The sequence below is a fragment of the Podarcis muralis genome, chromosome 5, assembly GCF_964188315.1.
Source record: "Podarcis muralis chromosome 5, rPodMur119.hap1.1, whole genome shotgun sequence".
In the NCBI taxonomy this organism is placed as follows: Eukaryota; Metazoa; Chordata; class Lepidosauria; order Squamata; family Lacertidae; genus Podarcis; species Podarcis muralis.
The window spans coordinates 11869864-11892677 of NC_135659.1; the positions used below are offsets into that span (position 1 = coordinate 11869864).

General features: G+C 49.3%; 2 protein-coding genes across 4 annotated transcripts in view; one reads left to right on the top strand and one right to left on the bottom strand.

The window, feature by feature from the left end:
• Positions 1 to 532: 532 nt before the first annotated feature.
• Positions 533 to 22814, bottom strand: part of LOC114598616 (carboxyl-terminal PDZ ligand of neuronal nitric oxide synthase protein) — a 78378-nt gene continuing 56096 nt past the window's right edge. For 2 of the 3 annotated variants that reach the window (XM_077928275.1, XM_077928276.1), the window contains 3 exons: positions 20674 to 20826; positions 5785 to 6076; positions 533 to 5541 (listed from right to left, as the gene is read on the bottom strand). In XM_077928275.1, coding sequence (XP_077784401.1) covers positions 5073 to 5541; positions 5785 to 6076; positions 20674 to 20826 — 914 coding nt within the window. In that variant the 3' untranslated portion in view covers positions 533 to 5072. Of the gene's footprint in view, positions 5542 to 5784; positions 6077 to 20019; positions 20827 to 22814 lie in introns of those variants that run through there. The other variant, XM_028732492.2, reaches the window with a different exon arrangement.
• SPATA46 (spermatogenesis associated 46) lies at positions 6093 to 9600 on the top strand. Its single transcript, XM_077928096.1, has 3 exons — positions 6093 to 6103; positions 8031 to 8089; positions 9012 to 9600. The coding sequence occupies exons 1-3, from the start codon at positions 6093 to 6095 to the stop codon at positions 9530 to 9532; spliced, it is 591 nt and encodes a 196-aa protein (XP_077784222.1). The 3' UTR covers positions 9533 to 9600.

Sequence of the window (22814 nt, forward strand, 5' to 3'; positions counted from 1 at the left end):
TTACAGAAAACTGCCAGAAGATGGCAGTCCAACTAACCTAAAGCTTTAAAGTGCAAGAACTACCTTGATACAGCAAAACCATTCCTATTCTGTGCTTGTTTTTCAAACTGACCATCTACATAGGTGCCTCTGTAGACAAGACTAGAAAATGGTCTGTGGAGAGTCCAGCATTTGAATGAAGCCATGAAAAGAATTTGGGCAGAGATAAAATATTTTTAAGGGTGCAGTTTGAGGGGATGCTAGTGGTTGTGTTTCTTTTTATACACATAAAACAGATTACCTGCAAGGATTTCTGTTGGGGTGCAGTGTTGGTATTCAAATGTTGCAGCCAGCCATGCCTTCTTTTAGGATCCTTTCTCCACATAAGAAATGCAACATAAAAGGAACATTTTTGCACCATGCTTAAGGTCCTAAGGCACAAGTTGTGTGCAAGGAGGTCAGGCAGACATACAGCAAGGGAAAGTCAGCTTTAGGCACCCTGTTTTTGTGGTGTTTCAGTTTATGGAGAGGAGGGGAAAACCACCGCAACTCATAAGGTGAAAAGAGTTTATTGTGCAATATGAACTGCCCACACCAGAACACATTTAGATTACAGAGTTTAAAAGCTCTATCATTTCTCTTGCGAAACCTGTGATTTTCAAATACTAGTGCTGTTGCAGATTCTCCTTCATTAAAAAGTGATGAAGATTTCTTTCTTCAATTTCTACATATCAGTACAAAATACATTATAATTTTATATAGGACATACGCATAAACACATACATATCCGAAACAGGTATCTGAGCGACAACGTTAAGACATCTGAAGAATGAATACACTTCAACAGGAGTTGATTCGACTTTCATACTTTCCCCAGGTAATTCTTTTCTCAGGAAAATGAGGCTGCGGTTCTGTGCACACTTGTTTGTGAGTAGGCCCCCACTGAACACCACCAGGGGCTTTACTTCTGAGAAAATATGCACAAGGCAATGTTTATCCATCTTTCTTTAACTGTACCTAAACACATACATGTCAAAACAGTTCATCATCTCACACGCAAACATCAATCTGAGTAGACCTGTTACCCAGAATTACAATTCGCTCAGAGGAGCTGGATGGATCACAGCCCAGTCCTATAAAGAGTTGGTGTGCTTCAGCACAATGATTCCACTGGGTTTAGTTGTGTCTAACTCTTCACGTGAATAGGTTTTGGGTTGTTTCTTAAAAGAGGCACTATGTCTTAAGGTAATAAGAATTCAGTAGCATCGACAGAGAAAACATCATCTGCTGAATTTCTGCCTGTCCCAAGAGTGTTGCTTCCAAAAATTCTCATAATTATTATTTACAATTGTTAATATTCTCTAAATATCTGATGTGCATAGTTCATGCTCAGTAATATTTTACTTCAGTAGATATCTGACAGCAAGCTTGCATGGTTACTTCCTAGTCCCACCTTGGCTCCTTTCATAGATTAAAAAAAAGGTAAAGGACCCCTGGATGGTTAAGTCCAGTCCAAGGTGACTCTGGGGTTGTGGCACTCATCTTGCTATCAGGCGAAGGGAGCTGGCGTTGGTCCACAGACAGCTTTCCGGGTCATGTGGCCAGCAGGACTAAACGGCTTCTGGTGCAACAGAACACTGTAATGGAAACCAGAGCGCATGGAATCGCCGTTTACCTTCCTGCTGCAGCGGTATCTATTTATCTACTTGCACTGGTGTGCTTTCGAACTGCTAGGTTGGCAGGAGCTGGGACAGAGCAACGGGAGCTTTCTCCGTTGCGGGGATTCGAACTGCTGACCTTCCAATCAGCAAGCCCAAGAGCAAGGGTCAGCAAACTTTTTCAGCAGGGGGCCGGTCCACTGTCCCTCAGACCTTGTGGGGGACCGGAATATATTTTGTGGGGGGGGGGGGGAATGAACGAATTCCTATGTCCCACAAATAACCCAGAGATGCATTTTAAATCAAAGCACACATAGTCAAGATTAATGCTTAATTTTCTGTGGCAAATGCCTTTGAGCTGGTGTTAAGGTAAAGGTACCCCTGACCATTAGGTCCAGTCGTGGCTGACTCTGGGGTTGTGGCGCTCATCTCGCTTTATTGGCCGAGGGAGCTGGCGTTTGTCCGCAGACAGCTTCCAGGTCATGTGGCCAGCATGACTAAGCCGCTTCTGGCGAACCAGAGCAGCGCACAGAAACGCCGTTTACCTTCCCGCCAGAGTGGTACCTATTTATCTACTTGCACTTTGACGTGCTTTCGAACTGCTAGGTTGGCAGGAGCAGGGACCGAGCAACGGGAGCTCACCCCGTCGCGGGGATTCGAACCGCTGACCTTCTGATCGGCAAGTCCTAGGCTCTGTGGTTTAACCCACAGCACCACCCACGTCCCTTATATTAAAGTATAGACTGTGCTTTAAAGTTGGGCTGTTTCTAAAAGGGATCCCCCTCTCCGTTCTGTAGGCAATTTGCTGCGTTCTGTGTTGTGTGGCTGTGTTCCACACACATACACACCCGCACAGTGTTATATTAGTGCTTAGTGCAACCATACAACCCTGCTTGCCCCCAGGGGACCCCCTCACACTTTTCTTCTTTCAGCCCGAGAACAGGTATCCAACCCACTCTCCATTTTAGAGCAAGATGCTGAGCGCTTTTCTGGCCTTTGTGCTTAGCAGTGGGAGAGGAGGCAGCAGAATGGCAAGCCAGGCTGGCTGCCTGGCACCCATGGTCCTCTATTATTAAGCTGCCTTTAGCAGGAAGGGGTGCCGTGCCCTTCGCTGCCAGGCAACCAGGGGAGCTGGCACAGCTTGATTCAGTTTGTGGGGACCCCGTGGAACTCCATGCGCTGCCAGGGATGCTGGTGCCAGCAGCACCCAACCACGGAAAGCGCTGTGATGGGCTTTGAGCATCCTTGGGAGCACTATGTGCTGCTGCTGACACATACATGTAGCCGCAAAATGCACTGAGAGCACAGGATCAGCCTGACAAGTTGCTTCTGCATCCCTCCCAAAAGCACCGCGACGGGAAGGAAGAAAGGAGAACCCTGGGAAAGATTCCCCAGCTAAAAGTGAAAGCTGTCCATCACAAAACTACGGCCCCACATTTCCCACCCTTGTGTTTTCCTAATAAAAGCAAACTTGGGAATAAATGTTGCGGTTTTTGCAAATATACTGCCTCTCTCTCTCTCTCTGCCTCCAAATCTCTGGATTAATGTGCGCAAGGCTTTGAGGGGATCTAATTTGGTTTGGAACATTTTGGAGGGAGCCCAGTTTGGCTCGGACATCTCCTGAATTTCTCCAAATCAGCTTGATTCAGATCGGGAATTTGTCTGACTCTGAGGCACACACCTACTCTTTCTCTCTCTGTGTGTATAATTCTTCTTACAGCATTTGATATATCGTGCAGTTGTAATTAGTATTTTTCAGTAACTAACAACTTGTGGAATTTCTCACTTCAAACCCAGCAAAATTGAGAGATTTAAAAAAAAAGGGGGGGGGGGAGAGCCTTGCCAATGTTAATTAAAAATTGCACATTGAAATCCAAGTATCTCATTTAACATTTTGTACCATTTTATGTAAACTGTTAAGAGATTGGTTTTTTTCTGATTAAGTGGTATATAAAACTTGCTAAGTAACATAAACACTTTGGTGATAAATAGGAAGGTTCGCTGAATTTCAAATGCTTGTATAAAAGACAAATGATGTAACCAGGTATGTGGAAATTCACCAGCGAGGTGGAACTCCCTTGTCCAGAATGTCTGGTGGCCTGAGACTGTTTGGAAATCATCTGAGCATCTGTGGTGATCGTGCAGCTGTGGCGTTTCATCAGCTCTTCACGCACAACGGAGTTAAAGCCGTTTGATTGGCATTTGCAAATAGTACTGCTGAATATGCTTGCCATCCATCTGAAATGTAGCCGGGCATCTGTAGTGCAAGTCAGATGGAAGGGGCTTTTGCTATCTTCATATCCTGAGGTAAAGTGAGAGGAAGGGTAAAGGAAACACCAGCAGATGACAGAGAGCACTCTGATTTCAGTACAAGCTGCTCATTGCTCTCTCTTTGGCTTGAAAACATCCCAGTGCTGAGTCTGGACAGCAAAGGGGGGAGGAAAAGGTTAAGGCCAGGACTGAAGACTTCTAGAAAGACGATGAGGTACACTCCTAAGGGAGACAGAAGCAGCAAAGACTATATTCCTGGAAGACACTGACAGGACGGGCGGCTCTTGAGCAGAATCCTGAAGGATTCCCCCCCCCCCCCCAAGGTCTAGGAATCTTGTGTGCTTAAAGAGAAGATCAACTTGGCAAGAGAGATTAAGGTCCCTGGTCACCTGAATAAATAGGACTCTGCCAGGAATTCCAGAAAGAAGAGTTCTATTAGAAGGCCTGCTGGAGTCAAACACAGCTCAAACAGAAGAAGGAACGAGACTGTGAGAGTGGCTGTAAGCAGAAGATCCTTTTGCTTCTCGCCGTGAGGTTTTAAGGGATTGGTCAACGAAGCTGGCTTAAAGTGCTTCCTTATGCAGAAGTTCGGCACGAGATGAAGATGCTTCATGACAGCAGACTCCTAGGTGGCAAGGCTAGTGACTGGCAAGGCTCTGAATTGCTCACCAGCCACCGTGAAGCTCCGATGAATATAGACAGCTGTAGGGATCAGAGTCCCGGGTGGCAGAACTGGCAGGAAGAAGGCACAGCGCTACGGTAAAACAGCCGGACAACAGCTAAACAACAGCACTTCCCAGCTCTGCTCACAAGGACCGGTCTCTGGAGGGAAGCGATTCTCATTCTGGCTGCGCAGTTTCAGCATTGCCAACACCCCGACGCAGGTTGGGCAGGTGATGTTTGCTCAGGAGGGTCCACAGATGCTCCACTGGTTAGCAGAGCAGCCCAGAGCCCCCAATGGCTGGCTTCCCACGCCAAATGCAAACATTTCTGGGTGCTGGAAAGGACACCTGCCTTTCTGGACCTCCTGCCCACAACTTTACCCAACTGGAGCCACCCTCTGGCGATGTGGGGTCCGTTCCGTCATCAGGCTCAAGAAATGTTAGAAAGGAGCAGCCGAAGCAGGGACAGTCTTGCTACGAAACGGGAGCAGCAGAGATGATTCTACTCAAACGACAGCAAATCTGGACTGTGACCTTCAGCTTCCAGGGTGGACGCCTCCGCCGTTGCGGGGCCCACGTTGCTCTCGAGCTGGCATTCAGGAGGGCTCTTGCCCGCACTCAAACTGAGCTGGAGCGCCACATTTTCCGGGGAGGGAGGTATCCTGTAAGCAGTGTTTAGTTTAGGCTCCAAATTCTCCTTATAGATGAGATCAGGCACCCCACAGGCCCGGCTGTGGCTGGTCCCAACCTCCTCCTGCGTCAACAAACCCATTTCGCTCCGCGCTGCCTCTCTCCTGGAAGGCTGGCATGCGTGTTCCTGGCTTCCCTCGGGAAAAGAAGCCTCGGCGCTACCTACCAATGGCTGGGAGGCAATCAACATATCTTGGGTGGTCTTCAGAGCTCTTGGGGTGCGCTTCTTGGTAATCTCCGGGGGCGGATTGAGCCGCGGAATGGCATCGACAGGAGCCTGCCTACAAGCATAAGGAGAAATGGTTAAGGGAGGCACTCAATGAGAACGGTGCACTACCGAATCCTTTGAAAAGCATGGCTTGAAACCAATCATGGCTCACAGCTCTTCATGTCGCCAGCTTCTTTCTAAGAAACAAGACGGCAAGAGCTAACGGCTTCCGTTTCAACCAAAACTAGAATGTGTAGCACACATTATTATTATTATTATTATTATTATTATTATTATTATTATGGAGCCCACTTACCATTCCTCCTGGTCCTGGCCTTGCCCACAGGAGAGGGCGGCCCCAGCACGCTCATTCACTTCGGTCACCCCAAAGCTGCTGTGGTTGCTGGTCTCTTTCCTGCGTAGCAAGTCGTTGACTTTCGCACCCACCGTCTTGCTCAGGTTCTTCAAGTGCTGGCTGCCCCCGGCCCACTCGGGGTGGCCTCGAGGGCTCACACGGGGGGAGGATCTGGGGTGAAGGGAGACCGATTTGGCCGCCGGCAGCTTTGTTGCAGCGGTAGTGTTTGAATTCTCAAACGTATTTTGGTCAACTAGAAAAGAAACAAAATGGCACCCGTGTGAGTGGGACAGTTGCTAGGAAAAGCCCTCTTCACCCAACCTAGCCTGACCAATTGTTTTTCATGTGCACTTGTTATCTATTTAATGAATAAATTTATTCCCACAGAACACAAGGCGATTTAACCATCTATGTGTATCAATAACCAAAGCATATTTTAAAACAGCTTCACGTCCAATATAAACACAAGCTGGGATGAAAATCTTCTGTTGAGAGGCTTGTTGGAAAAGTGAGTTCTTCAAATCATTCTCCTTCACAGCCTGAGAGGAAAAAATGGCGAAAGCAGGTTATTTATTGGGACAGTGTGATTTTTGCAGCCGCTGTTAAAGTTGCAAAGCAATGAAGTACAGGATGGAGCAATGGAGAATTTCTGAAACCACAATGGGATATTAGCTCTGCCCAAGGCATGATGGAGAACAGCAACAACTGGGAAAAGGTAGACATAATATTTTACAAGGACTGGAAGAAACACCACAGACAGAATAATTGCCACACACAGGAAGCACATGGATATAATTTGACTGCCTTACTTGTAGTTTTTATAAACCACTTAATGTGTCAATATGAATGGATGCTGTTAACATCATAGTTATTTTATAATGGATTATTTTGACCGGAGTGTAATTAAAATTAATAAGATTTTGGAATGCAGAAATAAATTAAATCATCAAACCATCATATCTAGCATGCGGGGGCTACCTAAATGGTATAATTTGGTACCTGAATGATTGGTATCCGTAATTGTGTTATAATTTGGCATTGTTATAATGAGGCTATCATTGGATTGTAATTGAAAACAAATAAAAATTATTTTTCAAAAGGGTTAGGGTTAGGGTTTCAGATCTGCTTCAAGCTCTCATTATCTTTTAAGTGCCTCTTCTCTAATTCTCCACTCTTTTCCTCTCTCCTTCCACATTCTGACTTAAATCTACTTGCCAAGCCAAACATTTTTACCTCAGTTTTTGCCTCCTTCCCCTTCTCCCTGGTTATACCATATTGTTTTTGTAATACTCTTCTCATCCGCGATTAAGCCACTTCAATCACTTCATTAAAAAAATTATCGCAAGGCATCTCTTTATTTGAGATTTTCCTGGCAAATCCTCCTGCCTTACGCTCCTCTGCTTTTGTTTCCTGAGCCTGAGCTCAGAGCCTGTGTCTCATTTTAATCCACCGATTGCTGCCTTTCTCGTTAAAAGGTAAAGGTACCCCTGCCCGTACGGGCCAGTCTTGCCAGACTCTAGGGTTGTGCGCTCATCTCACTCTAGAGGCCGGGAGCCAGCGCTGTCCGCAGACACTTCCGGGTCACGTGGCCAGCGTGACAAAGCTGCATCTGGCAAGCCAGCGCAGCACACGGAACGCCGTTTACCTTCCCGCCAGTAAGCGGTCCCTATTTATCTACTTGCACTTTGACGTGCTTTCGAACTGCTAGGTTGGCAGGCGCTGGGACCGAGCGACGGGAGCGCACCCCGCCACGGGGATTCGAACCGCCAACCTTTCGATCGGCAAGTCCTAGGTGCTGAGGCTTTAACCTACAGCGCCACCCGCGTCCCACGCCTTTCTCGTTAGAGGCGGTAAATTAGGATGATGGGGTTGAGATACTTCACGAAGGACACAGAACCACTTTCGTTTGCATCTGTGTAGCCTGTCCTACGCATCTCTCCCCTCGAGGAGGATTCAGCATCAGACCCACATAGAAAGGCTTCCCCCACAACTTGCCCTTGCCAGCCAGAAGCCTCTACAAAGTCAGGCCCTGGTGCCAGCAGTCGCTGTTTGTTAGGTCAGGAGATGATGTCACAAGGCCAGCTGGCTACCTGGTCCTTTGCCCGGAGAAAGCTTTGCACCACAAATGGGCCCTTTTAGTTAAGGAGTATCTGAGAGGACATGGAAAATTTTTCCCTCTTGACAATCTCTGGGCCATGTCTCCCCAGCTTTGCCCTAAAGAGTTTACCTGACTTAACACGCCCTGTGCACAAAAGTAGCTTGCCAGGTGAGCTGGGGAGGAGGGGGGAGTGCCGGGAAAAAGTACCCCCGGAACAGGTTGAACAGAAGCAAATGTTTTCTGAATGAAATGTGAAATGGGGTAGAAGGATGAGGAGGAACCTAGCCTGTGGTAGTATAGGAATGCATGGGACGCGGGTGGCGCTGTGGTCTAAACCACTGAGCCTCTTGGGCTTGCCGATCAGAAGGTTGGCAGTTCGAATCCCCACAACAGTGTGAAGTCCCGTTGCTCTGGCCCAGCTCCTGCCAACCTAGCAGTTCGAAAGCACACCAGTGCAAGTAGATAAATTGGTACCACTGTGGCGGGAAGGTAAACGGTGTTTCCGTGCGCTCTGGTTTCCGTCACGGTGTCCCGTTGTGCCAGATGCAGTTTAGTCCTGCTGGCCACACGACCCGGAAAGCTGCCAGTGGACAAACGCCGGCTCCCTTGGCCTGAAAGCGAGATGAGCGCCACAACCCCATAGTCATCTTTCGCTGGACTTAACCATCCAGGGGTCCTTTACCTAGGGTCGGAGGAAGAGGGTGCAGTGGGGGCGGGTCACCCCAGGTGTCACCACCGAGGGGGTGACAAAATGCCAGGTGGCACTCACCATGGGGCCTGCAGCGCGTCCACAGGCTCCACGCTGCCCCAATCGGCCCGCCCACCTCCTCACCCTCAGCTGTAGGGCGGCTGAGTGGGAGGAGTCAGGCAGACTCCTCGTAGGCCTTGCGGAGCGTCCGGCCCCAGCTGGCCCCGCCCCACGGGCGGCAGGCCGCGCTCCTGGGTGAAGGGCACACATACTGCCCTAGGCACCTGATAGGCTTGCTCCGCTACTGCCCTTACCTTTTAACTTACCATGCCACACGGTGCTGGGCAGGTCTGAAAAAGGCACAAGGAGCGCCTTACCTCACTCTCCCTTTTCATTTGCCAGACTGCCTCCTCGCGGAACTGCAAAGCGGTGAGCCTCCGCAGCAGAACTGCACCATCTACCGCCCCTGGTATTCCCCCTACAGCTACTTTGTGTGCATGGACCAAGACAGCCAAACCGACTCCTGTGGCTTCCCAGGGACACTGGGAAGCAACAGCCTAGAAGCTCCAGCCGACACTGGGCCTGCCGGAGACATGGACATTGGCTCCTCTTCGTCCGGCTCCCTGGAGAAAACATATCCCCAAGAGAATAGCGGCGGCGGCAGCAGCAGGAAGACCACGGACTGCATCACTTCCCAGGACATCCTCTTGGCTTCCAAGTGGCGGCCCCCGCATGGGTGCCAATGTGTGGCCTGCTGCCGAATGTTCCCGACTTTGCACTCGCTCAAGGCCCACATCAAACGTGGAGCCCGGGAGGGCTTCAGCTGCCAGGTCTATTACCACAAGCTCAAAGCCCTGTGGGGGAAGGAGCGCAAATGGCGCCCCAGAAATCACCCAGTGGGCAGCCACAAAATGCTCAAATAGCAATGTCCATCTGCGAGAGGTGCCACAGCCACCGGGTGCCCATCCTCTCCCCCACAGCCCCAAAATAAAGCAAGTTATTGATGGCGCTTAGAGCAAGCTCGTTGTTCCACCACAGCCCCGCTCCCTTCCTCGCCTGGGGTCTCTGTTCCCAAAACGGAGAAGCCTCTTTCTCAGACCTCATCCTCCCTGAGCTTGCCCCTCATGGTTATTTCCACAGTTGATGCTGCTCAAACTTTGGTGCCTCAATAAGTAACCAAGCAAACCCCTGTGTTGCAAAGAGAACGTCAGCAATGTCTAGGCAACACGATGACCGTGTACATATGCAATAGACAATCTTTATAGAATTCCTTCAAACCATAACAAGTACAAAATGAAATCTTTAGTCTCAAAGTCTCTGAAAATCTTTAAAGGAAGCGAGGCACCAGACTTTGTACGATGAAAGACAAGCTGTGAAGCTTTGTGTATTCAGCGAATATGATGCCCAACACTGGACAGGAATATTGACTACTGTTTTGTAGAATTCTTCGTCAGCGTGGTGGGAGGATATAGAATTGCTTCATAAATCCATCTTATTTTGAATGAAAGTATGTAAATGAAAGGGACGTGGGTGGTGCTGTGGGTTAAACCACAGAGCCTGGGACTTGCCGATCAGAAGGTCGGCGGTTCGAATCCCCGCGACAGGGTGAGCTCCCGTTGCTCGGTCCCTGATCCTGCCAACCCAGCAGTTCGAAAGCACGTCAAAGTGCAAGTAGATAAATAGGTACTGCTCTGGCGGAAAGGTAAACGGCGTTTCCTTGCGCTGCTCTGGTTTGCCAGAAGCAGCTTAGTCATGCTGGCCACATGACCCGGAAGCTGTACGCTGGCTCCCTCGGCCAATAAAGCAAGATGAGCGCTGCAACCCCAGAGTCGGCCACGACTGGACCTAATGGTCAGGGGTCCCTTTACCTTTTTATGTAGATGAAAATATCAAATGCTGTGGAACAGTGCTCATGTAATAATGTAGAATGCAATTCTACATCCTCCCACCATGCTGACAAAGAATTCTACCAAACAGTAATCAATATCCGGAATCACTGTCCAGTGTTGGACATCATATTTGCTAAATACAAAAAGCTTCACAGGTTGTCTTTCATCGTACAAAGCCTGATACCTCGCTTCATTTAAAGATTTTCAGAGACTTTGAGACGAAATATTTCATTCTGTACTTGTTATGGTTTGAAGGAATTCAATAAATACTGTCTATTGCGTCTGTACGTGGTCATCGTGTTGCCTAGACATTGCTAACAAACTCTGGTTGTTGGCTGAGGCCTGTCTGCAACTCGGCTCGCCCTGCCCCGAAGCATCCCCGCCGCTCGGCTGGTGGCTGTTTACTAAGGCCCCTGTGTTTCTCTGGCACCAAGGCACACGAGGCTGGCAAGGCTGGCTAGAACCATGCCAGGAGCCTCTTCCTGGCACCTTCAGGGTGCCTGGCTGCCATGGAAGGGCAGTCGCTCCAGCTGGAGACACACCAAGGCAGCAGATTCATCCTACAGGCCATAGAGGCATCAAAGGCATGTCTGCACATGAGACGGGGGAGGACTGACTGCAGCTCTTCTGTGCCGATTCAGGGGGCTTTGGCCTTCAACTGGCCCTTCGCCTGCCCTCATTGTGGGACTAGAGTAGGCCTGGCCCTGCAGGGCAGGAGAGGCTGCAGTCCTGCCAGTTAGACGCTACACTACACATGCATGCTTCATTCCGTACCTTCCTCAACCCCAGCCCTGTACCATCAATAACTCTGGAAGAGGCTTGGAGCAGACGCCACAGCAGAATGAGCAGGAAGGTGCATTTGTGGCAAGTGTTTAAGGCTGGCTATCAGAGAGGTGCCCTCATCTCCGGCTTCCAAAACACGTTTTAGAATCAGGCAGGAGAAGTGGGAAGATAGCAGAAAAATAAACTGGGCCAGCTGCATAATTTGTTATGGACCTGGCTGGTACCCTAGATCAGTGTTCCCCAACCTCGGGCCTCCAGCTGTTTTTGGACTACAACTCCCATCATCCCTCGCTAGCAAGACCAGTGGTCAAGGATGATGGGAATTGTAGTCCAAAAACAGCTGGAGACCCAAGGTTGGGGAACACTGCCCTAGATGACAGGCACAGAGTACTTTATTTAAAACACGGGTGGCCAACTCCCATGAGTGCGATCTACTCACAGAGTTAAAAACTGGCAGTGATCTACTCCCCTTTTTGGGGGTTCAGGTCAAAGTTGCTGAGCTTTTTTAAGGAAGAAAAGTTGGTTTTTTGAGGAAGGAAGAGGAGGAAAGTCCGTTTTTAAGGGTGCAGGGCACAAAAGTTGAGTTTTTTTTAGGGGAGCCAAAGTTGTTGAATTTCTTTGGGGGTGCCAGTGATCGGCCAGTGATCTACCTCAGACGTTCAGTGATCTATCGGTAGATCTACCTGTTGGACACGCCTGATTTAGAACATGTCTGGTGTAAAAGGATTGCATGGCAATGGGAAGGAGGACAGACACTTAGTGAGAAACAATGTAATAAATTATCTAATTATCTAATGCAGGGGCACAGAAAGTGGAGAAATCATATGCTGGGCAGGCATTACCCAAGGAGAAGTCAGTGGCTGTGGAGGGTTTGGAAGAAAATTCTGGGTTGCTGGATATAGGATGGAACCTCCAAAGTATCATTTTGGAAATGTTCCCTGGATTGGGCCAGCATTAATTATCCTTAAAAGGTTAAGAAAGAAGACAGAGACAGCAGTTATAGATTGATAAGTTTCCACAATAGAAGGAGGATCTGTCCTGAGAGTGATGCTATTTGATTTATTCTTAAATGACCTAGAAATGGGGTAAGCAACAAGGTGGCCAGGTTTGAAGAGGACACTGAGTTATTTACTAAAATAGTGAAAATCTAAACAGATGGTCCTTTCAGAGCTGCTACAAATATGGTGTACGGAAAACAAAATGAAAATTGAGATCCAGTGGACAGGCCCCAGACATTGAGGCTTCACTCCCTAACTTCAAATGTAAGCTTTGCAAATGACTAGGAAAAAGTCATGGAGTTTGGATTTGATATCCCGCTTTATCACTACCCGAAGGAGTCTCAAAGCGGCTAACATTCTCCTTTCCCTTCCTCCCCCATAACAAACACTCTGTGAGGTGAGTGGGGCTGAGAGACTTCAGAGAAGTGTGACTAGCCCAAGGTCACCCAGCAGCTGCATGTGGAGGAGCGGGGAAGCGAACCCAGTTCACCAGATAAGAGTCCACCGCTCTTAACCACTATACCACTCTGGCTCATGGAGGAATGCTCAATGAGACTGTTGGCTCTGTATACTGAGGTGGTAAAATGGGGGTGGTGGGAGGTCTATAAAACAGGGGTAGCCAATCTGGTGCCTCCCTCCACATTCTTGAGCCCCCAACTCCCATCTGCCCCAGCCAGCCCGCTCCTAGAGAGGAAAGGTACGGGGTCACTTCCAGTTCAGTCCTGGTCCTGTCCTGGTTGCAGCATCTCCAAAGGGTTTAGGTGTTTCGGAAAAAAGTGTTGCAATTACAATAATCAGGGGACAGGAGCAGTTTACCTATGGAGAAATATTAAAGGGGCACAGGGACCATTTAGTGTAGGGGGAAAACGCCCTGCAATCACCCTCACATTTGGCAGGGGGGGGGGATGGATTCTGTGCCTATACCCTGAGAGATGGGGCAGAGTTCCTCCACACGAGGGGGAACACGGCCCAGCCAGGTCTGTCTCCTCGTCCCTGCCCCCGGTGCGAAGAAGCAATGTCTGCGTAGAGTCTGGCTTAGGCCCAGGTTGTGTGAAGGACTCTAATCCCCCATATGAACCTTCCTGGGCTCTGAGATCTTTGGGGAAGGCTCTTCTTTCTGTCCCTAGACCTTAGCAGGTGGGGCTGCGGAAGAGGAGGGTCTTCTCGGTGGTGCCAGCTTCGGAACTCCCTACCTAGAGAAGCCAAACTGGCTCCCTCCTTGTTGTCCTTCCATCAACAGACAAAGACCATGTTGCTCCGGCAGCTGGGCTAAGTAGGGTGGCCTGACCCTCTCATGCCGTCATTTAAAAGGCTGTTTTGGTTCCTGCTTTTAACTCCCAGTGTCTCTTTCCCTTTGCTATTCCTCAGAGCCAGTTTTTCACCGGTCAGCCAGGGCCTCCAAGGCACATTTCGGCTACTTACGGTAGCCCTCCAAGTGTGGCCTTTTCACAGGGTTTCCCCACCTAGGAGTGTACAGTCGTAGAGGCGGGAGTGCATTTTGCTAAGGAAAGAAGAACAATTAGGACAGCTCCCAGACCATTTGGTGAGGATGTTTGGAACAGCCCAAGAACCATAATTCTGGATGGCACACACCATTAACATTACTGCACGCCTCAAGGCGCACTCTCGTCCGGGACAGCTGCCCGAGGGCCCATCCAGACTTCCTTTTGCACCGCATTTCTAGGTACAGGCCTGCACTGTGTCCGAGCCCCCTCACCCACTTTTTGGCCACTTGCCTTGCAAAAAGCTGCTCTTTACTGCTAAATTGGAGCAAACAGCAATCTCCGGTGAAACCCCAAATTTCCGTTTGTTCCAATTCAGCATTAAAAAGCGTGCTTTTGCAGTGGGTGGGGGAGGGGGAGTGCTCAGGCTTGGACCTGGAAAGCACAGACCCAGCTCTACCTCTCCTTTAAATCAGAACCAGTGAAGGCGGTGAAGGTACTGTGTGAGTGCCTGGAGGCGGTTGGAGGATGGATGGCGGCTAACAGATTGAGGTTGAGATTGAGACAGAAGTACTGTTTTTGGGGGACGGGGGCGGGCGGGTGTGGGGGACTCCCTGGTCCTGAATGGGGTAACTGTGCCCCTGAAGGACCAGGTGCGCAGCCTGGGAGTCATTTTGGACTCACAGCTGTCCATGGAGGCACAGGTCAATTCTGTATTCAGGGCAGCTGTCTACCAGCTCCACCTGGTATGCAGGCTAAGACCCTACCTGCCCACAGACTGCCTCGCCAGAGTGGTGCATGCTCTAGTTATCTCCCGCTTGGACTACTGCAATGCACTCTATGTGGGGCTACCTTTGAAGGTAACCCGGAAACTGCAATTAATCCAGAATGTGGCAGCTAGACTGGTGACTGGGAGTGGCCGCTGGGACCACATAACACCGGTCCTGAGAGATCTGCATTGGCTCCCAGTACGTTTCTGAGCACAATTCAAAGTGTTGGTGCTGACTTTTAAAGCCCTAAACGGCCTTGGTCCAGTATACCTGAAGGAGCGTCTCCACCCCCATCGTTCAGCCCGGACACTGAGGTCCAGCGCCGAGGGCCTTCTGGCGGTTCCCTCATTGCGAGAAGTAAGGTTACAGGGAACCAGGCAGAGGACCTTCTCGGTAGTGGCGCCCACCCTGTGGAACACCCTCCCTTCAGATGTGAAGGAAATAAGCAGCTATCCTATCTTTAAAGGACATCTGAAGCAGCCCTGTTCAGGGAAGTTTTTAATATTTAATGCTGTACTGTTTTTAACATTTGATTGGGAGCCACCCAGAGTGGCTGGGGAGACTCAGCCAGATGGGTGGGGTAATAATAATAATAATAATAATAATAATAATAATAATAATAATGACCTGCTTCTAGAAAATGTGGGACGGAAAGCCCTGACTCACTAGTGGAAAGTTTTATGGTTCTTTTTCCTTGGCTGATGATGCAGCATGAGACTTGGGAGTTCCAGTAGGTTTAGACTGCTAAGATGCCACCAGGGGTGATGTTTTCCACCCTAACCTTCTGCCCCATAAGGTCTGGCCGTCTGGCAGCAACGGTGCAATGCCTGTCTATCACAGCTGTTCTCTGCAAACCGCTGCTCTATTGGGGGAGAGGTGGAATATAGGACTTGGTCTCTTCAAACAGTCTTTGGCTGTGCACAACCTGCCTTGGGACGTGGGTGGCGCTATGGGTTAAACCACAGAGCCTAGGACTTGCTGATCAGAAGGTTGGCGGTTCGAATCCCCGCCATGGGGTGAGCTCCCGTTGCTCGGTCCCTGCTCCTGCCCACCTAGCAGTTCTAAAGCATGTCAAAGTGCAAGTAGATAAATAGGTACCACTCCAGCAGGAAGGTAAACGGCGTTTCCATGCGCTGCTCTGGTTCGCCAGAAGCGGCTTAGTCATGCTGGCCACATGACCCGGAAGCTGTACGCCAGCTCCCTCGGCCAATAAAGTGAGATGAGCGCCGCAACCCCAGAGTCGGTTACGACTGGACCTAATGGTCAGGGGTCCCTTTACCTTTAACCTGCCTTGGGACCTGCCAGTGTTAGCCACAGATTTTCACATGACCTTTTCTCTTTTCCAGACTCAGGGTGTTAAATTTGGGTCCCTGTTCTCTAACTGAAGGTTGCTGTGCTACTCCTTCTAAGGACCCCTGAACAAACCAGCCATCTTTCTTATAACACTCGAGGTGATCGAGAAGAAAGGAGGGAAGTGTGAAAAGATACAAGGAAAGCAAAGGAAGCAGAGACGACAGTTCAGCTTTAGAAACAAGGAAGATTTATTTAGCAATAGCCAAGAAGCTCTAACACCACCGGCCGGGGCTTAAGTGCACTTACAGAGAAAGAAATTCCATAACATCCACCGCTTTTGCAAAAGGAGAGAACGAAAGGAAAAATGCAGAGGAAACGCCCAAAAGGCTTTATGAAGGAACCACCTGTGGAATGCCAGGAGATGGAGAAAGGCCTGTGAGAGTCCCTCTAAGCCAGGGGTCAGCAAACATTTTCAGCAGGGGGCCGGTCCACTGCCCCTCAGACCTTGTGGGGGGCCGGACTATATTTTGGAGGGGGGGGGAATTGAACAGATTCCCCACAAATAACCCAGTGATGCATTTTAAATAAAAACACTCATTCTACTCATGTAAAAACACCAGGCAGGCTCAACAAATAACCCAGAGGTGCATTTTAAATACAGTGGTACCTCAGGTTAAGTACTTAATTCGTTCCGGAGGTCTGTTCTTAACCTGAAAATGTTCTTAACCTGAAGCACCACTTTAGCTAATGGGGCCTCCCATTGCCGCTGGAGCACGATTTCTGTTCTCATCCTGAAGCGAAGTTCTTAACCCGAGGTACTATTTCTGGGTTAGCGGAGTCTGTAACCTGAAGCGTATGTAACCCGAGGTACCACTGTAGAAGGACACATTCTACTCATGTAAAAACACACAGATTCCCGGACCATCTGTGGGCCGGATTTAGAAAGTGATTGGGCCGGATCCGGCCCCCAGGCCTTAGTTTGCCTACCCATGCTCTAAGCAGTCTGTGCTGCTGTGAGAGATCTGCCCCATGAACTGCGATCAGGTGCCTTCCTTTTCAAATTGCATTTTCTTGCCTGAGGCATCTGCCAGTGTTGCTGGGCATGCTGGCACCTATGCCCTGGCTGCTCCATGCCAGGCGCTTTCCTGCCCTTACAACCGACACACACTCATTCCGTCTCGAAAAGCATTCATTTGCTTACCCCCTTCCCACTTTCATGCCCCCGTCCCGTCTTCAGCAAAGTCTTGGGTTATCAGGGCCTGACCTAGGTTGAGAGCAGCAGCCCGGCCGCTTCATTGCTCTTGCCATAACACAGAAGTATCTCGGATGCTCCCTTCCTCTTCCTGAACACGACCAGCAGGATTACGCCCTCCCTCTCAATTCACCCCGAAGGCACTTTCTCCCTGAACTGCTTCCCTGAAAGCCCAAGCTGCTGGGCAAACAATGGGCCTGACTTCCTCAGGGGAGATAATTTGGCATCAAACTCGCCGGGTTAAGAAGAGAAGAAGAGTTTGGATTTGATATCCTGCTTTATCACTACCCTACGGAGTCTCAAAGCGGCTAACACTCTCCTTTCCCTTCCTCCCCCACAACAAACACTCTGTGAGGTGAGTGGGGCTGAGATACTTCAGAGAAGTGTGACTAGCCCAAGGTCACCCAGCAGCTGCTTGTGGAGTGGGGAATCAAACCCGGTTCACCAGATTACGAGTCCACCGCTCTTAACCATTACACCACACTGGGTCTTAAGCGGCAGACGTAAACTAGCTGCAGATGTAACAACCCTGGTCAGATAAACCGTGGCTTCTCAACCTAAGAGAGCCATGTGCCGCTTCCCTCTTGCAGGAAAGTTCACTTGCTTTCCTAAGCCACGGTTTCCTGTGAGATCCAGACCAGGAAACAGTAGCTTGAGGGCTCCCTCCCTCCACAGGATATGCCACAGGAAACCAAGAAAGCTTTGCTGAAGAGAGGGGAAGGGACGCAGCTTGTTCAATGGCTTATCACATTTGCATTGCTTTCTCTGAACCAGGGGTGGAAGGAAAGGGTGGAGAGCAGCCGCAAAAGAAAGATCTTGTCTTGAAGACGCAGGTGGAATCCTGTGGATGTTAAGTGAAAACTGCATTTCTCAAATCTATCTTCAGTAGTTTTGCATAAAAATCACCCATGGAATTTTTATTATTATTAAAAAATCCAATTTGCTTAAATAAGAACTGCACAGCAGTTAAATGCAACATGCCTCCCTGTGCAGTTGTATCTCCCCCTCTCCCTGTTCATCGTTGCAGTTCCTCCAATATTAATTGTAAATCTTCCTTTGGTGCCCCAACAGGGAAGGCCGGAAGCGATCGTTCCTCACAAACCTAGGCAACAGCCTGCAAATTAAATAATGGCAAAGTCTGCAGCGGCAGCAGGAAAACAGAACAAAATTCAAGCTATGGAAACACCTAAGGAAAGGTCAAACTGAGCAAAAGCCCAACAGCCCCATAATGTTTCTGAGCACATGATGCTTCTTCAGGGCAGTATTAAGAGGGCAGCAGGGATCTTCTCTGCACCACCTTTGCTGCAGCTTCTGGTCAGGGCAAGAGCTGGAAGGAAGGGGAGCACTGACGCTTCTTCTAGCTGCCTGTTATAATATGGGCCAGTCCTCAGAGAGTGAAATGCTGTCTTGCACGACTGAGTTCTAGTTTGGTTTATGCTGCGCAGGGACCCTTAAGAAACCGCCCTGTTGTTTTACTCAACAGCTCCCCGAAAGTGAGAAGCCCATTTTGCAGGGACGCGGGTGGTGCTGTAGGTTAAACCACAGAGCCTAGGACTTGCCGATCAGAAGGTCAGCGGTTCAAATCCCCGTGACGGGGTGAGCTCCCGTTGCTCGGCCCCTGCTCCTGCCAACCTAGCAGTTCGAAAGCACGTCAAAGTGCAAGTAGATAAATAGGTACCGCTCTGGCGGGAAGGTAAATGGCGTTTCCGTGTGCTGCTCTGGTTTGCCAGAAGCGGCTTAGTCATGCTGGCCACATGACCCGGAAAAACTGTCTGTGGAAGTTGACAAACACTGGCTCCCTCGGCCTGTAAAGCGAGATGAGCGCCGCAACCCCAGAGTCGGCCACGACTGGACCTAATGGTCAGGGGTCCCTTTACCTTTACCTATTCTGAACACAGAAGCTCCTTTAGGATTCTTTTGTGTCTTAAGTTAAAACTAAAAAGTCTGGACCTCTCGCTTGCAGTATGCCGCTCGCCCTATCCCTCAGAAAGCCACAAAAGAGAAAGCAGGGCAGGAAAGGCCATGTCTCACGTGGGGAAAACAACCTGGCCAATGGAAGGCCAGGGCTGAGATGCTGCTTCCCAAAGGACAATCACAACATGGAGCCAATGGAACACTTAACTACCGATGACTCCAAGCATTGCCTGAGTGCATCTCAGAGAACAAATACAGCAAAGTGTATATAACGCTTGCCTCCATACAAAACACACATTGTAACCCCCCAAAAGTTCTTCCCTGGCTCAGATTCAAATTCAAGCTAGAGCGGAACATACATACTCTTTGCTCTGCCTCTCACCCATCTATTCCACACACTTGCTTAGAAAGAACTGAGCCGTTTTCTGAGTTTAGACAAAGAAATTCTAACTTTTCTCGTGCCCAGTTCCAAGCGCAACTGTAGCTCTGACTCGTCTGGGAGATTTTTGGGACGAACGCAGAGGCAGCCTGAGCTTTCAGACACTCAGGCCTCTTTTGTGGAGTTGCTTCCATAAGGAACCCGTTCCTATGTTCCTGCAGTTATACGCTCGAGGGACTAAGGTGCCAGAGTTACGACAAAAGGGTACGACTTGAGCTTCTGGAACTGAGGCTGCCGTGTCAAGAATTTCAACGGTGTTCAAAAACTGTAGGAGAAGTTATCAGGCCCACAGTTCTAATACCAATTCCAACCAAGGTTCGATCATTTATCCACAGGCAACCCCTGTTATAATTGAACTGTTTCTTTCAGAGGTGTGCAGAAACGTAAGGCTATTGGTCCTGTCTGGAAGCTGACTAGGGATTATCCTAAGTATGGGAGGCAGCAAGGGAGGAGGACGGGAAGTCCCCCTGCAGGGCTATAACTCAGTAGCCGAATCTAACCCACTAAGTACACAAAAGGCCCCTTTGAATTATGCCACCTGTATGCATGATGCAAAAGAGGCCAACTTGCAGGTCCTTGCTAGATTTGCATAATTTATCCAGTGTCTAATAGGTCTTGGGGGGGGGGGAGTGTTATGAAGAGACACCTGGACACTGGTAACCTTGCACACTCTCACTGCTGGCTTTTTAAGGTTTCACCAGGGACTGCCGGCACACTTTCACGACCACCTTTGCAGCTTTTCTAAAAGAAAGATGAGGGTCCTCAAGATGCTGTCATTTGCACCCAGTATCCCTTTTTGGTGGTGCAATATGGCATTAATATATATATATAAATACATGAAAACAATTCCTGAGACCTTTGGGCGCCCCGGAAAGCGGCTCTTGCCTTCAGGAGGAAAACCGCCACCCTACCCCTGACTTTCAGGTACCAAGACACAGAAAAACAGAGAAGCAGGCTTTCCCCGGCCTGTTTGCAAGGAGGCCTGAGTCCCCCACTCTCTCTCCTTCCCTGTCGCTTGCCACGGGCCTGAGATCTCTGCCTCCTCTTAAATGGCAACCTCTTCATCCAAGCTATCTCCCAGACCATGCTTGTCAAGGACGCTGAACAGGCGGAGCGAGTCCTCCTGGCCCCACGAGTCCCACTCCTCACTGTCGTCCACGTTGGACTCAAACTCGGAGCCGATCCCCGACTCACGGAACTTGAGGAGCTCCAAGCTGCCCAAGGGAGGGCCGTCGCCAGGGAGGAAACAGAAACATTCCAGCTTCGCCAGGCAGTCACTCCTACCTAAGGGGCTGGCCAAAGAGTTGGCGGCGTTGGAGAAGCTGGGGTGGAGCTGGAGGGGGCGAGTGTCTTCGGGCAGAGGGGTGCTGGGGTCACACAGAACAGGCAGCCCGCCGGGGCGGAAGGTGATTTCCAGCAAGCTGTCCCGAGAGCCTCCTGAAAGACAAAGAGAGAAGCAGCAGCGTCAGGCCCTGTATCCAGTCTGCCTGATGGGAGAGAGGGAGGATCAGGCCGGAGATCCTCTAGGTTGGCAGCAAATGTCATGTAAAAAAAGGTAAAGGGACCCCTGGACGGTTAAGTTCAGTCAAAGGCGACTACGGGGTTGCAGCACTCATCTTGCTTTTCAGGCTGAGGGAGCCGGCGTTTGTCCACAGACAGCTTTCTGGGTCATGTGGCCAGCAGGACTAAACAGCTTCTGTCGCAACGGGACACCGTGACGAAAGCCAGAGCGCACGGAAACACCACTTACCTTCCCGCCGGAGTGGTGCCTATTTATCTACTTGCACTGGCGTGCTTTCGAACTGCTAGGTTGGCAGGAACTGGGACAGAGCAACGGGAACTCACCCCCTTGCGGGGATTTGAACTGCCGACCTTCTGATCGGCAAGCCCAAGAGGCTCAGTGGTTTAGACCACAGCGCCACCCGTGGTCAGCAACTGGCTAAGCAACAGGAAATAGAAAGTGGAGTTTCCCCAAGGATCAGGATTGGGACCTGTGCTTCTTAACTTGTTCATTAATGATCTAGAGTTAGGGATGAACACTGGAGCAGCCAAGTGGAGGAGACTGCCCAACACAAGGGAAATTGCATGTAGCTGGGTCCATGGCGTGAGAGTCTGAAACATGGGAGAATCTTTCCCAATGGAAAGAATGTGTCCCTCCCATGGCCACCTTCGGGGAGCTGGTGAAAATGTCCCATGAGGCTTGTGAAAGTCAAGTCAGCCGGACAGTCAGTATTTGAGAACACCACCCTTCTTGGTGCTTTACAGACTCCCTCTATTGGTACAGGCTAACCCCACATTTTCATTTTATATGGGCTAGAAAATACATGTTTCTTTAGGTTGGATTTTGGGTGACATCTTCCTGTGGGATTTTGCTTACGCGTTCTGATTTGTTTAGCTTTGATTCCCTTGCAAACTGCTTTTAGCAACCGGGAAAACAATATATACCGTATTTTTCGCTCTATAACACGCACCAGACCATAACACGCACATAGTTTTTAGAGGAGGAAAACAAGAAAAAAATATTCTAAACAAAACAGTGGATGTATGATTTTTGTGGTTCATGCTGTGGCCACAGACATGTGATCTGACAGTGAGTTTGGAGTAGCCCAATGCAAAAATCCTGAGGATCCATGTGGATCCATGCTTTGTAACCACATTTTTGCACCACTGCGACCCTAGGCAACAGTGGGTGAGTGATTTTTTTGGTGCAGGCTGTAGCCATGGACATGCTATGTTATCTGATGGTGAATTTGGGGTGACCCAATGCAAAGATCCTGTGGATCCATGCTTATAAAAGTCCCTATTAAGGATAAAACAGACAGGATATACGAAGTATGATTTCTTTTTTATTTACGGTATTTCTTTTTTGGCCACCTCTGTCACTGCAACCTTTGCTCTGTGCTTGCACACTTTTGGGCAATAGGGCATGTAACACACTTTTTTTCATCTGCCAAGATGTAGAAAATCAATTTTAATGTCCCTATATAAAATGCCTAGTGAAGCAGAAGGGTATTACATCAGCCACTGTATTAAGGCTAAACGTTAGAAGAACAGCTCTCTATGGGGGGGGGGGGCTAAATTCCATTTTCAATCAATTGTTATTGTGGCAGCAATTATCAGTGTATAGCGCACAATGAGGAAATGAACTTTAAAAAATATATATAAAAAACATTCTCACGTTATACTTCTTCAAAGAAGAGTATTAGGCTTTTAATGAAGGGGAGAGGAGAGATGCTGTAATCCTCCTGGCTCAGGAGATTCTAATTTACCTGCCGCGTTAGAAAGTATAGATTAAGATATTTGATATACAGCATATAAATCCAGAGATTTCCATGTCTCACTCTGCAATCCAGCCTGCTGTTACTTACGAGCAGGGAAGCAGGGTTTCTCTTCCAAACAAGCATACTAGCTGTAATTTGGAGGGG

Excerpts from the sequence above, each read along its gene's own strand:
- SPATA46 (XM_077928096.1), top strand. Across the intron at positions 8,090-9,011 it reads GCACAAAAGTAGCTTGCCAG|ACTGCCTCCTCGCGGAACTG; the intron begins GTGAGCTGGGGA and ends TTCATTTGCCAG.